The sequence below is a fragment of the Stegastes partitus genome, unplaced genomic scaffold, assembly GCF_000690725.1.
Source record: "Stegastes partitus isolate 25-593 unplaced genomic scaffold, Stegastes_partitus-1.0.2 Scaffold2114, whole genome shotgun sequence".
In the NCBI taxonomy this organism is placed as follows: Eukaryota; Metazoa; Chordata; class Actinopteri; family Pomacentridae; genus Stegastes; species Stegastes partitus.
The window spans coordinates 58,341-75,936 of NW_007579845.1; the positions used below are offsets into that span (position 1 = coordinate 58,341).

A 17,596-nucleotide genomic window follows, 5' to 3' on the forward strand; every position below is an offset into this window, starting at 1 on the left:
AAAGGGACTGTTGTCAGTCCGGTGGCAGTGAAGGTCATTTTTTCTGGGACAGTTACCTGTTTATTTTCAGTTTGAACACCAATAACATCACAGTGACCTAGCTGTTTACCATTACTGATCAGGGAACAGTAGGTTGATGCCACCTGTTCTGGTTTGTCTGCAGCATTACCTGACTTGTTTCAGTGGCACTGTAGCGGTGCCTTTTCTCCTGGCTGAGGCCATGTGTGTTGGTCGAGACCAAAGCACCATCAGTCAGCTGATTGGAACCATTTTCACCACTGTTGGAATCACAACTCTGATCCAAACCACCGTGGGAGTCAGGTGAGTTTGTAGGAGTCATGTACGTCTGTGGGAGTCAGGTGAGTCTAACTGGTATGTCTGTGTGTTTAGACTCCCTCTGTTTCAGGCCAGTGCATTTGCATTCCTGATTCCCGCTCAGGCGATCCTCAGTCTGGACAGGTGGAAGTGTCCCCCTGAAGGTGAGACAGACTGTCATGAACTCACACAGATCAGAATAGCTGGACACAAATGCTCGACACAGATATGGTTCAGGCAAAAAGGCAGGTTTATTACCGGTCAGGGTTCGGTACACAGAAGGTCAGCCAAAACAGGCGGAGGTATCCAAAAAGCGAGAGGCGAAAGGCAAGGTCCAAAAACAGAAGCGAGGTCGTAACGAAACAGACTGTGACTATGGCTATGAAGAAACGCTGGTACGAAGACCGAGAAGTGCAACGAACTGGCAACGAGACTGTGAGACACACAGGGTAATATACACGAGGTAATGAGAGGAGATGGGGAACAGGTGAGGGAAAGCCATCAGGGAGCAGGTGTGATGAGACGGGGGCAGGAAGTAAATCTAAGACAGAGACAACCAGTTAGTGTTTGCAAAATAAAACAGGAAAGACAAGACATCAAATGTGCAGACATGAACAGAAAGTTGACAGACATGACACAGACTGTTTGTTTACTATTATGTATAAATTAGTCTTTTGTAAATAAAGAGTATGATTTAAAAAAAAAAAAAAAGAATCATGTGATTTGTTGTTTTTCCTTTGCAGAAGAGATTTATGGGAACTGGAGTCTTCCACTGAATACCTCACACATCTGGCAGCCTCGTATCAGAGAGGTACAATCGTTATCTCCATAGGTGTGGTTGATGTAGAGGGCCGAACCAAACTGCATGGGGTGTGTGTGAGGTTCACTCTGAGATGCTGGAAGCTCTGCACGATGTTGGTTTGTTTAGTTGATCCCCCAAAGTCTTGAGGACGCCTGTACCCGTGGATGGTTGGACAAAGTTCAGCTGTCTGGCTGATGATAGACACTCTGGCTGATTGTCCCAGATTCAAGAGGACCAATGTGGCTGTAGTTCTGGATCATTGGATCCTAAAAAAGTCCTGGCGGTTTGTCCGTCTAGTGTTCTGTGGCTTTTGGGAAGGTTTTAGACTCTGTCTACGCAATTGAGTCTGTCAGCTCTCGTCCAACTGGAGAGCTGTGTCTTCAGCAGGTACAACGTATCCTCAGGTGGTGCTGGACTGACTCTTGAAGGTGCAGTTGAGCTGTGAAGCCTTAAGATGGTGATTCTGCTGGGTCATGAGAGCTGGGCATCTCGGTACTCCTGAGTCAGGGTCAGATCAGGAGGCCATCAGAGTGTCTGCTGGAGCTGCTGTTTACTTGTTGACTTATTTTTTTGTTTGTAGATTCAGGGGGCCATCGTGGTGTCCAGCCTAGTGGAGGTACTGATTGGTCTGTGTGGGCTTCCTGGTCTGCTGCTCGAGTACATCGGTCCGCTGACCATCACTCCAACTGTCTCATTGATTGGCCTGTCGGTGTTCACCACCGCTGGAGACAGAGCAGGGTCCCACTGGGGCCTGTCTGTGCTGTGAGACAAATGTCTGTCTGACTGTCTGTCTGACTGACTGACTGACTGACTGACTGACTGACTGACTGACTGACTGTCTGTCTAAATGTCTGTCTGTCTGACTGACTGACTGTCTGTCTGACTGTCTGTTTGACTGACTGACTGACTGACTGTCTGTCTAAATGTCTGACTGTCTGTCTGTCTGTCTGTCTGTCTGTCTGTCTGTCTGTCTGACTGTCTGACTGACTGACTGTCTGACTGACTGACTGACTGACTGACTGACTGACTGTCTGTGTGTCTGACTGTCTGTCTGTCTGTCTGTCTGTCTGTCTGACTCTCTGACTGACTGACTGACTGACTGACTGACTGACTGTTCTCACTGTAAGCCACATGTTTGAACACTTGTCTGTCTCTTCACTCATGAATATGAAATATTAGACAGGGAAACAGGTAGACAAGTGGACAAATATGCAGGTATACAGCTGTCTCTCTCTCTCTCTGCAGGTGTATTTTGCTGATCGTGCTGTTTGCTCAGTACCTGAGAGCAACATCACTTCCTGTTCCTGTTTACAGCAGAGAGAAAGGACTGACATTGACCAGAGTCCAGATCTTCAAGATGTTTCCTGTAAATACAAACACCCAAACACGACAGGTGGTGATGTCAGGTGGCGGTGTGAGGTGGTGTAATTTCCTTTCATCTTACTTCTGTCCTCTCTTCAGATCATCCTCGCCATCATGGTGGTTTGGCTTGTCTGCTACATCCTGACTCTAACTAACCTGTTGCCAAGTGACCCTGATCGCTATGGGCACAAAGGTCGGACTGATGCCCGTGGTGACATCATGACCTCATCACCCTGGTTCAGGGTGCCGTACCCTTGTAAGAGACCTGACATCAGCCAATCACAGACTTTCAAACAGTGGCTGACCTGATGACGAAGACAACAGATCTCTGACTTCCTGTTGCCCCCTTCTGTTTCTGATAGGCCAGTGGGGGTTACCGGTGGTAACGGTTGCTGGAGTGCTGGGGATGCTGAGTGCAACCATGGCAGGTATCGTGGAATCGATCGGAGATTACTACATATGCGCTCGTCTTTCTGGAGCCACGCCCCCACCGGTACACGCTATCAACAGGTGAGACAGGGCGCAATCTCAGGTGAACTCTGCCGCCACAAGGGTTAGGTGCTTTTATGTTTGTTTATTTGTTTCAGAGGAATTTTCACTGAGGGTGTCTGCTGCATCATCGCTGGTCTGTTAGGGACAGGAAACGGCTCCACCTCCTCCAGTCCAAATATTGGCGTCCTGGGACTCACCAAGGTAACCAAGGCCATGCACACACGGGTGGGTTTGCTTGGTAGGAGGTTACTGGAGGTCACTCAGAGCGCCAAGTGAGGTGGACAGCAGACGGATAGTGCAGTACGGAGCAGACATCATGTGTTAATAGTAGGATGTTTGATTTGTTGAACCTGTGTCCAGGTGGGCAGCAGGCGGGTGGTGCAGTACGGAGCTGGCATCATGTTCCTACTTGGATCTGTCGGGAAGTTTACAGCCCTGTTCGCCTCGCTGCCAGACCCGATACTCGGAGGTCTGTTCTGCACTCTGTTTGGTGAGTCACAGGGGACAGGTGTTGGTACAGATGTGCTGTTGATGTCACCTTTAATACAGGTGTGTGCGTCCCTCAGGTATGATCACAGCTGTTGGCCTGTCCAACCTACAGCTGGTGGATCTGAACTCATCCAGAAACCTGTTTGTTCTCGGGTTCTCCATGTTCTTCGGTCTGACACTGCCTACGTACCTGGACACACACCCCAACTCCATCAGAACAGGTGAGTCTGTGAGAGCATCTGTGTGTGTGTGTGTGTGTGTGTGTGTGTGTGTGGGTGTGTTTGTACTCCATCAGTGTATTAAGTAAAAACTTAAAGTTTTTCCTAAATATGTTAATGGGAGAATCTTTATTTAAATAGATTTATGGATCTGTTACATGTAAGATGATTAAAAAAAATTATTGATCCTTTTGCAGGGAAATTAACTCACTAAAACAACGAGATACATATATATGAAGTTCAATTAAAAACAACTAAAGTGCAATAAGGATAAAATAAAGATGAAACAAGGACTATGATGATATGTACAGGTATGGAATGGGTAGTCTACTCATTTGTAGAATACACATAGTCTGTAGAATTGTACTTAAATGTATAAAAAGTAACATTGTCATGGATTTGAAGAGCTGTAGAGAGACATTGCTGCATTTTCTTGTTTCACATGAAGAACTATATAAAGAAAAACTGTTCAAAGATAAAGTTGTTCTTTAGAAGCTGTCATGAGAAAGGTGGTACAGTATGTAGTTACACATCAGTGGACGTGCTATGTGATGGACAGTCTGCTGCAGGAGCTGAGAGGTGTTGTTCATGATGGATGTCAGCTTCTTCAACATCGTCCTCCAGAGCAGGACCTCCTGACCAGTCTGTTCTGTTTCCTTCTATCACTGTCTGCGTTTCCACATCTCCAGCAGATCACTGGAGAAAAGGTTTCAGAAGCCACCACAGTGTCATAGAAGGTCTTTAACAGTGTTGTGTACATTCCAAAGGACCTCAGTCTCCTCAGCATGTGGAGATGACTTTGACCCTTCTTATACAGGATGTCTGTATTGTCTGACCAGTCCAGTTTATGGTTGAGGTGAACACCCAGGTACTTGTACTCCTCCACCATCTCCATGTACCTGGATGTTCACCAGTGTACTCTGGGGTGATTTCCGGTGGAAGTCCATCACCAGCTCTTTTGTCTTGCTGGTGTTTAGGTGGCGATAGTTCAGCTCACACCAGTAGAAAAATCCTAGATGACATCCTAGGTGACGGTCCACCCCTGCTCCCTCCAGCTTCCCCTTGAGCAGTGATGGTTGAATTGTGTTTAAAGCACTAGAGAAGTACAAAACATGACCCTCACAGGGCTCCCTGTGCTCTCCAGGTGTGAGAGCAATCTGTGTGGCAGGTAGATGACCACATCATCCATCCCAGTACCAGACCGATATGCAAGCTGCAAAGGGTTCATGTATGAGCTCACCAAGGGTCCAAGGTGCTTCAATACAATCCTCTCCAAGGTCTTCATGTGGTGCAAAGTTAAGGAAACAGGTCTGAAGTGTTTGGGGTCCCTGGGGTGTGCAGTCTTTGGAACTGGAACCACACAGAAGTTTTTCACAGAACCAGGACTCCCTCCAGGCTCCGCCTAACCCTAACCCTTCCTCACCTTGATCTTCTCACCTCCCTCCTTATCTGGTCAGCTGTTAGTGAGTGACTGAGGGGAGGGGTGTAGTAATGTAGGGTGGGTTTAGGGTTGGTGGGTGAGGGACTGAAACCCAAAACAAGTCTGTTGAAGAACAGATTCAGGTGTTTTGCCAATTTCTGGTCACCAGATTTCAGCCTTCTTCCCCCACCATTGCTGTAATCTGAGATGGTTTTCAGACCTTTACAACTCACTGGTGTTGTTTGGTGTCAGGTGATGTTTCAGTTTCCTCCCGTAGCTGTCCTTGTCTAAACTGACAATGAGGAGGGAAAACAGTAAAGGATGTGTAGATCTGTTACATGTAGAATAGGTCTTTGTTTCGATCCAATTTTTGCAGATCGATTGTTTGTGTAAATCTGTTAGCTGTAAATCTGTTACATGTAGAACTACGAGATATACGTCTGACAGATTCGCGCTGTGTGTTCAGGTTTTGCAGAGCTCGATCAGATCCTGACAGTTCTTCTTTCCACTGAAATGTTTGTTGGAGGTTTTCTGGCTTTTTGTCTCGACAACTCAATACCAGGTAATACACACACACACACACACACACACACACACACACCATCCATCCATCCATCCATCCATCCATCCATCCATCCATCCATCCATCCATCAGTGATCACTTGATGCAAGTATGATTGTGCTCCTGTCGGTGGGTCTGGTCACTTGTGGGTCATCAGGTGGTGTTTGAGGCCGATCCTTGATCCACAGACTCTTTTGTAGGGGCGGCATATGTAGATTGTTGTCCTGGTGGTTGTGGTTTGGGTTTGGGGAGCTGTTTTGGCGGTGGGTCTCTCCTTCCTCTGCTGCCTTTTTGCTTCTGTGGCACGGTGGAGGTCCTTTTCTAGCTGTGCTGTGCCCTCATGGACCATCCTGCTCCATGCATCTCTCTTGAGAGGAACCTCCATCCATCCATTATCTATACACTGCTTAATCCTCACTAGGGCTGTGGGGGCGCTGGAGTCTATCCCACTTAGGGCGAAGGCAGGGGACACCCTGGACAGGTCGCCAGTCTATCGCAGGGCTACACTTAGAGACAGACAACCAAGCACACTCACATTCACACCTACGGACAATTTACAATCACCAATTAACCTCAGCATGTTTCTGGACTGTGGGAGGAAGCTGGAGAACCCGGAGAGAACCCACTCTGCACGGGGAGAACTCCACGCAGAAAGATCCCGGGTGTCCTCACCGGGACGCGAACTGGCGACCTTCTAGCTGCAACAGTGCTACCAACTGAGCCACCTTGCAGCCCTTGAGAGCAACCTCCTCCCAGTTATTGCGGTTGAAGTGTCACTTTCAGATGTGGGTTTTGATGTTGTCTTTGCACCGCTTCCTTGGTCCCCCTTGGGTGTGCTTTCCTTCCCTTACTTGGCTGTACAACATCTGTTTCAGAAGGTGATTGTTAGGCATGCATATCACATGGCCTGTCCATTGTAGCTGCTGCCTAATGATGGTTGTAGTGATGCTGGCGATGTTGGCTTCCTTCGAGACACTGATGTTGGTCCACCTATCTTCCTAGCTGATTCTAAAGATCTTGTGGAGATATTGCTGGTGGTATTGTTCCAGGGCTTTGAGATGTCTGCTGTAGGTGGTCAAGCTATCAGCCCCATACAGCAGAGTGGGCAGAACTACTGTTTGATAAACCAGGGGCCTCATTTATCATCAGTGCGTACGCACAGATATGTGCTTAGAGCGTGTGTACGAACATTCCTATGCAAAGTATGAAATTTATCAACTTGTACTTATACTTAGGACTGTGCGTAAATATACGCACACCTCTGACCATGCGTACACACATGATCTAGCGGTAGAACAGTGAAACTACAAATAGAAAGCATTCTGGGATTTTGACCACCGGCACATTCCAGCGTGAGGTTGGAGATATATGCGGCATTTCCAGCATCACTGAGCAGGATCAAGCCGGCAGTGTTGGATGCCATACCTCCCCTGGTCCCAGCCTACATCCAGGTGGATGCCATACCTCCCCTGGTCCCAGCCTACATCCAGGTGGATGCCGTACCTCCCCTGGTCCCAGCCTACATCCAGCTCGATGCCGTACCTCCCCTGGTCCCAGCCTACATCCAGCTCTCTTACAGCCATCACTGATGAGCCCAAATCAAACGGGGACTTAACGCCATCGCTGGATTCCCAAACATAAGTGGAGCCACAGACTGCACCCACATCACAGTCAAAGCAGCATCACTAAACGAGCTCAATTTTGTAAATAGAAAAGGATTTCATTCAATCAACGTCCAGATAATCTGCGCTGCGCATTTGTGGCTATCCAACGTTGTTGCCGGCGGCCTGGAGGAACACGACTCATTCATTGAGCAGAACAGTTCTGTGGGTCTCCAAGCAGGAGCTGCTGAGGACGGCTGGCTTATTGGTGAGTGTCACAGGGTGGAGATGTTTCAGCTGGACTTAGTCTGGTTATTAAACATCTCATCTGCAGTGATCAGGGTTATCCACTGGGTGGACGTTGGTATGAACTCCTCCTCCAGTTGCATCAGTTCTCTTTTATGGGCTGTGATGCTTTTTTTGGCACTGAGCTTAACGTCAAACCACTTTTTAAATTTTTTGCCACCGATCTGTCCTCTGACCAACAGAAATAACTGCTGTGGTTTTCTTGTCTGCAGTATTTCTCCTTTCACTGCTCATCCCAACATTTCACGCTACAAACAATATTCTCTGGTTTGCTTCAACCTCGCTGACACGTACCTCGATCTCAGTTTCATAAAAGTTCCTCTTTTTCGGCCTTTTTGCCGCGATGATGACGACAGGTGAGGAAAATAAATCTTCACTTGCTTATAAAGAAGCGTGTTGTTGCCCTGTACGGTGATTTGGAGGCGTTCCTGAAGGCAACGTGCACGAGCACGGAGGTTAAGAACAAGTAGGATTTATCAACACTGATGTGCTACGACCCCGTACGCACGTTTGATAAATACGGATTTTTTTGTTCTTACGCACACTCTACATTTCATTCGTACAACAGAATTTAGAACCTTTTCTACGCACTGATGATAAATGAGGACCCAGGAGTTTGGTCCTGGTCTGAATGTCACAGCTCTAGAAAACTCTTTTCCTCAGCTTAGCAAAAGGTGCACTGCACACTGTATGCAGTGGTGAATTTCGGGGTCAATGACAGCTTTTGTGGAAAGAGGACTGCCAAGGTAGGCGAATTGATCCACATTTTCCAGAAGGTTGTTGTCCACATAAATTGTGGGGGCCTGGTAGGGTGTGTCAGGAGCTGGTTGGTGTGGAATCAGAGATTTCCTGATGTTAATATCGAGTCCCAGAAGTTGGTAGGCCCTGGAAAAGACATCCATGATATTCTGGAAGTCAGAGTGAACAACTCAGGCATAATCATCAGCGTACAGGGAGATAAAGATAGAAAAATGGGTCGGTGCAATGATGCTGAATCTGCTGGAATCCCATCTGGTCCAGAGGCCTTGTTTTTGCTTAGTCTCCTGATGGCATCCAGAACCTCACTTTCGGTGGGGAGGTCAAATGCTCCATGATAGGCCGCTAAGGAATCTGGTTGATGGTTTCCATATCAACTGTGGTGTTCCAGTTCAGTAGCTCTTGGAAGTGCTCTTGCCATGTGGAACTGATCCCTACATCGTCCTTCAGCAGGTTTTGCCCATCGTTGGAGTGGACGGGATTGAGACCTCGATAACTGGGGTCATACACAGCTTTGGTGGCATTGAAGAAACCCCTGGTGTCACCCGAGTCAGCAAGCCGCTGGATCTCTAGGGCCTTCTCCATCCACCACTGATTTTTTAACTCTCTCACTCTGCACTGGACAAGTGCCTTTGCCTTGGAGTGGGCCTGCCTTTTAGCCCTACAGTGGATGTCATTCTGCCAAGAACAAAAGGCTTTCCTTTTGGCATCAATTTGCTGTTCTATTTCAATGTCATTGTCATCAAACCAGTCTTGGTGTTTCCTGGCCTTGTAGCCAAGGGTGTCCCTGCTGGCCTTGAATAAGGTGATCTTAAGGGTCTTCCAGTGTTCTTCCACATCCTCAGGAAAGTCTTCAGGGAGCCTTTCAAGCAGGGTTTTCTGAAATTGTTGCACCATGTTTATGTCTCCCAGGCTGCTGATGTTGAATTTAGGGCGGGTTTGCTTCCTTTGATTCCTCCTTTTCTGCCGTAGCTGAATGTTCATTGTGGAGCTGATTAGGTGATGGTCTGTCCAGCAATCGTCCATGTAGGTCATGGCCCTGGTGATGTTAACATCCTTACGATCTCTGGCCCTGACAATCACGTAATCAATGAGATGCCAGCGCTTCGATCAGGGGTGCATCCAGGAGGATTTGAACCTGTTTCTTTGGCGGAAGAGAGTGTTTGTTATGACCAGCTCATGTTCAGCACACTTTGACAGTAGGAGGACACCACTGGAGTTGGCATTCTCAACACCCTCTTTGCCTAAAGTGACGTTCCAGAACTTGTGATCCTTGCCGACCCTGGCATTGAAATCCCCAAGTAGGAGGATCTTATCCTGTTTTGGGATGCTTGATAGGACCTGGTCCAGAGTTCCGTAGAAGGTCTCCTTGTGAGTCCAAGGTTGGTGCATAGGCACTCACAGGCAGTGGCCATCTGATCGTTTGAGAGCCTTGGGCGTAGAGTCATGAGGCGGTCATTGATGCCTGCTGGAGATTCGGAGAGTTGGGAGGTGAGTCGAGTCTTCATGACAAGTCCCACTTCGTGGATTCTGGCTTCATCAGCCTCTTTTCCCTTCTAGAAAAAGGTATATCCACCTTTCTCCTCCTTCAGTTGCCCCTCCTCAGCCAGGGGGCTTTCAGACAGGGCAGCAATGTCGATGTTAAGCCTTTTCAGCTCCCTGGAAATTATTGCAGATCTTCTTGAGGGACGATCACTGGAGGCACTGTCCATAAGTGTCCTCACATTCCAGGCTCCAACATTTAGTGTTTTTTATTTTCAACCACTATACGGTGAACCCACTAGATGCAGTATTCCAGTCAGGCTTAAAGAGGTAGGCTATTTTTAGGCCACCTTTTCTAGCCCCTTCCCCCATATGGGGTGAGCAGAGTGGGTCCTTAATAGGGCTGCTCAGACCGCCGCCTATGTGCCAGTGCATGGCTAGGAGCTCCCAGACTTCACTGTCCTGCTCCCGTTACCATTTCCTGATTGCCATCGGACTTGAGGGGGGTTTGTGGGGTATGGGGAGATCGTTCAGGAGACCGCCTGTGTGTGAAATCGTTTAGAGTGGGGAGACTGGTGCACAGGCAGCTCCCACACTGCAGTTGGCAGAGAGAAGGCCCGAATCCAATGGCATGAAAAAAAAAAGACGATTGGTGACCTCCCTTTGCTGCAGCCTTCTTCTGCCTTTGTGATCGTTGGTGGAGCCCCTCTGCTGCCATCTTCCACCCACTCTGCCGTTGAAGGACTTATTCAGATCGCTCTTCGTCTGGAACCTCCCCTTCAACCTTACCGCCATGGGTGACCCTACCGGGAGCTTAAGCTCCAGATGGCATCGCTCTCAGATTCATTGGAACATGCAAGACTCTCCACCAAGGCAAGGTGGCGATCCAAGGAGAACTACACACACACACACACACACACACACACACAATAACTCAGCTTATAGTGTATTTCTGAGTTAGTACTGAAGCCTTTCAGGTCCACTGATCACCTGCAGCGATTGAGATGTTTTCTTATTCTCAGGTTCCCGTCAGGAGCGTGGGCTGGTTGGCTGGAGGTCCTCCGACTCATCCTCTTCCTGCTCCTATGACCTGCCTGTCGGGATGGACATGGTCAGACGGACTCGCTGGCTCCGACGGTTTCCCATCAGCCCCTCCTTCACAGGTTTCAGGGCATCCAATGATGTGCCGCCACCTGAACAGGAGGAGGAAGGGGAAGAGGAGGGAGCTGCTGACGTCCACCTGTCCAGCACCAAGGTGTGAGGATGACATCATCCTCACACCTGCCAGGTGGCTGAACTGAGAGCTGGAAGCTGTTGTGTCCATATCACACTGTATCACTTTAAATTCTGTGCCAAAACCTCAGGCCAACTTTTTACTCCTGCAACTTAAACTTTGTGTTTTTGTATTTTAATCAGTCTGATTTTTTTAATTTTATATATATATATATATATATATATATATTGTTTTTTTGTTGTTTGTTTGTTTTGTTTTTTTTGCTGCTGCATTTATTAGCTGACAGTGAAATCTCTGACAGCCTATTTGGGAGTTAATAGATGGCAGAAAGACTTTGAAGTGTCCAGCAGGGCTGAACTCATTAACAATCTATTGTAATGTGTCATACAGGTATGTACTGTTATTCTCTCTGAGTTCCCCTTTTAGCCTGATTTTGTCCACATTCAGTTAAATTCTGTCTCTTCAGCAGCAGAACTGTCTGGAGCTGCTGCTGTCTGCAGAGACTCGCTGATGTTCAGACTAACATCACTTAAGAATGTGAGACTGAAAAAACTAAAATCAGACAGACTCTGTATGGAGCAAACAGGCAGGTGAGCAGACATACAGGTGAGGAGACCAACAGGTGAACGTACAGACAAGTAACAGAGTTCTGCGATGTCTAAGTACAGCTCTTGTCTACAGAAGACTGATGTTTAGACAAACACAACTTATGGCTGATACTGAAGGAAACTAAAATCAGACAGATTTTTGATGGAGTTGTGGGTCTGAGGTGTTTGTAAATCACAGCATCTTTGTCTCTAGTTCAGCTCTGCAGCGCCCCCTGTGGAAGCCAGAGGAAGTGTTGTAGAATTCCAGGGTTGAGATAACCTCCCCCCTGTTACCGTGGAAACCAAAACACCTTAAAGACGGCCAACTCAGTAAAAGATCTGGCAACATGTTTTGCTTTCCACTTTTTAAAAAATGTTATTTAGAGCACTGTAATATTGACAGGATTCCTATTAGTTCATGTTGCTATAACTAAAATGTGAACATTAAAACAGTCCAAAAAATGTGCAAAAAAGAGGAAACCTTTTTTTCTTGACTGACAGCAGCTAGTTTTTCACTTGTGTGTTTAAACATAATTCTATTGGTTGGTTAAAACTTGTTCAAGCTGAAAAGATATAAATAAACAAAACAAAATGAAGCTTGATCATATTTGTGTGTTTTGACATGAGAAGTGATGAAGTCTCTCAATCAAGTTTGTCATCAAATATCTTCCAATCAATAATTTTATGGGTCATTAGAGAATCAGGTTTTCTGTCACCATGTACGAGTGCATTTAAAACAATTAGAACATCACAGAACTTTGTTTTTCATCAACTATTTCAAAAAGGTCAACTTTCATATATTCTATATTTATTACATGCAAAGTGAAATATTGTTTCAACCTTGATGATTATGGTTTTTGACTCATAAAAATCAAAAGTAACCATCCATCCATCATCTCTACACCTTAATCCTCACTGTGGAGGGCGGAGCCTATCCCAGCTGACTCAGGGTGAAGGCAGGTTCACCTGGACAGGTAACCAGTCTATCACAGGGCTACACTTAGAGACAGACAACCAAGCACACTCACATTCACACCTACGGACAATTTACAATCACCAATTAACCTCAGCATGTTTCTGGACTGTGGGAGGAAGCCGGAGAACCCGGAGAGAACCCACGCTGCACGGGGAGAACATGGAGACTCCACGCAGGAAGATCCCGGGTGTCCTCACCGGGACGCCAACCGGCGACCTTCTAGCTGTGAGGCCCCATCAAAAATCATCAAAAACCATCAAAGATAAACCAAAAAGGATTTCCAACACAGAGATGTTGAACTTGTCTCTCCATCATTTAGTACCACGAGTTCCTGCATCAGTGAATCATGGAGGAGATCAGCCTGAAGTTCTGCTGACAGTAGATGAAGCTGTGCTTGGTCTGATGGCCGCCTTCAGCTCGGCTGTATTTTGGGGTTTTACGGAGTTCTCTGGGGTTCCATCAAGCACAGTAACATGCTGACTTTGGACCTGATAGAACTCAGAGGACCAACACCAGCTGATGCCAAGACACCAGAAATCATCTCAGACTGAGGAACCTTCACACTGGACTTCAAACTCTTTGGATTCTGAGCCTCTCCACTCTTCATCCAGACTCTGGACCTTGATCGCCAGATGAAAAGCAGAATTTACCCAGCTAAGATGTTCTGACTGTCTCTGGTTCTGGAGTGTCTTGAAATCATGAATGTGACACTTGTAGCTCCTTTCCTGGAGACGTCGGGTGGTTCTGGATGTTTTGACTCCAGCCTCAGTCCTGTGAAGTTCTCTGGGGTTCTGGAACCATCTTCTCTCTACAGTCCCCTGAAAGCTGATCATCTCAGCTGCTTGTTCATCGTTTCCTGTTTCACTTTTACCTTCAGTCAGCTTTCATTATATAGAACACAATCATGTGTGTCACAGACAGAATCAGTACAGGTTGCTGTTCATTAGCTCCTTGTGTTTCATGTTTCCTGGAAACTTTCAGAACAAAACTTCAAAAAGATGCAACTTGTGTACAAAATTGTGCAAAACACAACCAAAAAAATAACAACATCTTACACACAGGTGACATATTTCAAAGTGTGCAAACAATTACAAATCAATATCAAATCAATGATCGATGAACACAGAAAGTGATGAGCAGCCAACTAAGACCAGTCTGTAAATACTTCAACATGTTCAACCATCATCAGGTTTTTTTCTGTGACACGCTAGTGAATGTGATGTCATCATGGTGCTGTAGGTGTGATGTCATCATGGTGCTGTAAGTGTGATGTCATCACAGTAAGGGGGAGGCATGGCGGGCCGTACAAGGAGGACACGGCCAATGGTGGCGGGAGCCGAATCACTGAAAACATGGTAGGGTTAGCACCACCCACCTGCAGCCCAGCAGGGGCGGGCTTTATCATAATGGGGGCAGGATTAGTACAGCGCCCTGGCAACATGGAGGTGATGTTGGAGGCGGAGCTTGCTCCAGGCAGGAACACCTGGATGAACTGGCCAGTTTCTGGGTCGAGCAGCATCTTTTTTTGAGGCTGTGGGGGTGGGTCCACATAGAAGCACTGCCCACTTTTAGGGTCCAACACCAGGTGACAAGGCCCAGGAACACTGAAGAGGGCTTCAGGTGCTGGAGCAGACTGAGCTATGTCAACAATGAAGTCACCACCCACCTGTGCAGGTAAGAAACCCTGAACCTTGCACAGAAATGGCTGTTGCTGGCGGTGTTGCTGCTGTTGCTGCTGCTGTTGTTGTTGCCCATGCATTGCAGGTGTCACTGCATTGCCGTGTCCCTCTGTAGCTCCCGTGGTCCTGGGAGCAGGTGGAGGCAGCTGCAGCTGGGTCTGGGAATAGCTCAGGGGGCCATGGATGTAGTTGACCTTCCCCAGGTGGGGGTACAGGCTGTGGGAGAAGGTGGGCAGAACAGTGGGGGTGTAGAAGCAGGGCTGGAGGACCTGCTGGGAGGAACCAGGGGCAGACAGGGAGGACCCATACAGGATGGAGCTCTGTTCCAGGTCACAGAGTGGAAGCTGAGTCCTTGGGGGTGGAGGAGGGTGAGGGTGGGACTTCCCAGCTCTCTCTGATTGGCTGAGCTCTGACAGGTCACTGCTTACAGGTGAGGTAGTGGGCAGGTCTAACATGACAGGCCAGGTGATGTCATCATTTCCTCGTCTGCTCATGATTGGCTCGCTGCCTCGTCTCTGCTGTGTGGCTGGACAGCTGAACGTGTTGTTGTGTTTCCTGTTCTGTGATTGGCTGAAAGATGCAGCTACCTTGGCAACATGACCTTTGAACCCCACAGCCTGCTGGTAGGTGGGGGGAGGGCTGTCCTCCTGACCAATAACCTTGAAGCTTGTTGGCTGGTTGTTGCCAGGTGTTGTTGTTGGGAACGACAGGCTGTAGGTGTTTTTCACTAAACTCCTCATGTCTCTTACCACATGAACTGGAGCCTTGAACACACCTGTCCTCCCCCCCTGCAGCTCTGCAGGTAACACAGGTAACACCTCGGGTGTCTTCTTCAGATGAGACGGGTTACTGCTAGTCTGCTCCACCTGCATCTTCTTAGAAAGGACGTTTTTAATGAGGCAAGATGCCATCTTTGTTTTAGTTTCATCTAGAGACAGGGATTTCTGAAGGCGTCTCGAGCTTCCTCCAACCGCTAACCCTGAAAGCACAAGGAACTGGATCAGACTTCCAAATTAAATCGGATCAGAACTCTGAATGAAACCGAGTCAGACCGCAGCCAGACCACATTATTTTAATGCTTCTCTCTCTGGATTTAAAACATTTCCCACAAAAATGTCATTTTAATAAACCACCAATACATTTGTGAAGAATTAAGGTCCTTCAGTTTTTTCATGACAGAAGCTTGTTGATGGTTAATGGGGGACGTTCATTGTTTATTAGCTGTTATTGCCACTTACAATCAGGAGAGGGGCACAGTTTAATGACAGGTAAAAACCAGGTGGGAGTTCCTGACAGGTAAGGGGGGCAGACTTATTGACATATAAAGGTGTTTTTACCTTGGCTGGCCCCTGCGATTAGGCCCTTGTAGACCCTGTAGCCATCGACATCACTGCTGGCCACTGAGCGCGAGTGGAATGAGGCAGGCATACTGTGTTGCCGTAGCAACATGTTGGGGTGTTGACAGACAGATGGACAGACTAGTTCATCGGCTGACACATTATTGTAACCTCCTCCCTCTTCAGCAGGTTCATCTTTCAGCATCACCTGGACAAGTAGAGGGTTGAACAGTGAGTCACCAGCTCCTCTCCTCCATACAGTCAGAACCACCGTTACATTCATTAACTCTGTGTTTGTTCTCTGGATCTGGAGCTTCATGTCTCTGATCTGCAGCCCCTGGCCTCACCGACCCCCAGAATACTGATTGTTGTGTTGGTTCTGGTTGTCTGTTGGTACACAGTTTTTTCCCCCCTCCCAGCTATGGGTTTTTTGTTCCTTCCCACCGTTGCCGACCACTTGCTCAGAGTGATTCCAAAGGCAACTTCAGATTGTTGGGTTCTCTGTTTAAAATTTGCAAAGTCTTCACGATGTTAAGTGCTGTGAGACGACATATGTTGTGAATTCATGCTATGTGAATAAAACTGAAGTGAATTGAACAGACAGGTGAGCAGACAGGTGATCCAACAGACAGACAGGTGAGCAGACAGGTGAGCAGACAGGTGAGCAGACAGGTGAGCAGACAGGTGATCCAACAGACAGACAGACAGACAGACAGGTGAGCAGACAGACAGGTGAGCAGACACACCTGTAGTTTCTCAGTGTTCCCCTGGTTGATGACATTCTCTGAGTCTTGCTTCTTTTTCAACTGAATCTGTCGTTTAGGGACCATCTTTTGCCCCTCCCCCTCCTGAGCGTTCACCTGGATGACAGGTAAGAGATGAAATGGAGAAGAATTCCATTGATCCAGCAGGCCAATCAATAAAGAGACAGATCATTGAGAAGAGCAGCATTGATGAAATCACTCATGAACTCAGGTTTAAGACAGCAAGCAAACAACAGGGAGATCAATGATAGTCATTCAGTTAGTCAGAAAGCCATAATTGAACTCACCTGTGTTTCCATGGTAACATCGACACACTCAAAGCCACTTCCTGGGTCAGATTCCTCGTCATCTGATTGGAGGATGACAGATGAGGAGAAGTGGAGGGAGAGATCCTCCTCCGACCAGTCGCTGATGCTTCCGTCATCGTCCTCCTCTGCTCCCCTGGAGAAACAGGGGGAGCAGATGTCCAGGTAATGTGCCTCACGCTTACCTGGGCAGGTGAGCTCGGAGCTCTTCTCTGTGGGAACTAGTGAACTCAGTGGGGGGATTTGTGCGTCATGGTCATGCTGGGGCAGCAGGTCGACTTCAGGGCAGCGGTGAGCACTGAGGAAAACCTTCTTCCCTCCTCCTGCTCCTCGGTTCAGTCTGCCACTCATAGCTTGTTGTTTGTTTGTTTACTGTGAATGTTTGTCTCTGGAGGAAACAGATGAACAGACGTATTTCAACATGAATGTTTCAGTTCAAAATGTCAGAGACACACATCCAAGCTCCGCCCCTCACAACCTGCACAGTAACATGTCAGAGGCACCAAGCCGACATCTTAAATCAACAGATGGAAACATGAACAAACTTAAGAGAAATGCTCAACAAATGTTTTAGCTAAACAAAAACAGTTCAGTTATTCCAGTGGGATTTGTTACAGTGTCTGTCTGGACACAGATCATACAGGTCTGTAGTCAAACAGCAGCAAACTGTGGCTGAAGGTAAAAACATTCAAAAGCTCTGAATAAGCCTGAATCCACACTGGGCCTTGAGACCATGTGGTTCTGGTGTGGTTCATATGCTGAGGTCTGGATGCAGAAAGCTGAACTATGAAGTGAGATTGAGGTCTTAGCAGGTATGAAGAGTCAGAGTTTTCAGTGCCCCTCTTTAAACTGATAGATCTCCATGGTAACTGATGCTGTGGAGCTAGGTCTCCATGGTAACTGATGCTG

The 17,596-nt window shown here is 47.5% G+C and overlaps 2 protein-coding genes across 2 annotated transcripts in view; one reads left to right on the top strand and one right to left on the bottom strand.

The window, feature by feature from the left end:
* Positions 1-11,148, top strand: part of slc23a1 (solute carrier family 23 member 1) — a 12,017-nt gene extending 869 nt beyond the window's left edge. The window contains exons 2-13 of the mRNA XM_008304010.1: positions 164-321; positions 391-479; positions 1,062-1,126; positions 1,698-1,879; positions 2,363-2,483; positions 2,579-2,735; positions 2,842-2,989; positions 3,067-3,172; positions 3,332-3,461; positions 3,538-3,681; positions 5,565-5,660; positions 10,828-11,148. Coding sequence (XP_008302232.1) covers positions 164-321; positions 391-479; positions 1,062-1,126; positions 1,698-1,879; positions 2,363-2,483; positions 2,579-2,735; positions 2,842-2,989; positions 3,067-3,172; positions 3,332-3,461; positions 3,538-3,681; positions 5,565-5,660; positions 10,828-11,066 — 1,635 coding nt within the window. The 3' untranslated portion in view covers positions 11,067-11,148. The remainder of the gene's footprint in view (positions 1-163; positions 322-390; positions 480-1,061; positions 1,127-1,697; positions 1,880-2,362; positions 2,484-2,578; positions 2,736-2,841; positions 2,990-3,066; positions 3,173-3,331; positions 3,462-3,537; positions 3,682-5,564; positions 5,661-10,827) is intronic.
* A 2,679-nt stretch (positions 11,149-13,827) lies between these two features.
* LOC103374001 (uncharacterized) overlaps positions 13,828-17,596 on the bottom strand; it is a 6,823-nt gene continuing 3,054 nt past the window's right edge. The window contains exons 2-5 of the mRNA XM_008304011.1: positions 16,670-17,075; positions 16,365-16,478; positions 15,619-15,826; positions 13,828-15,260 (exon numbers count right to left, since the gene is read on the bottom strand). Coding sequence (XP_008302233.1) covers positions 13,828-15,260; positions 15,619-15,826; positions 16,365-16,478; positions 16,670-17,038 — 2,124 coding nt within the window. The 5' untranslated portion in view covers positions 17,039-17,075. The remainder of the gene's footprint in view (positions 15,261-15,618; positions 15,827-16,364; positions 16,479-16,669; positions 17,076-17,596) is intronic.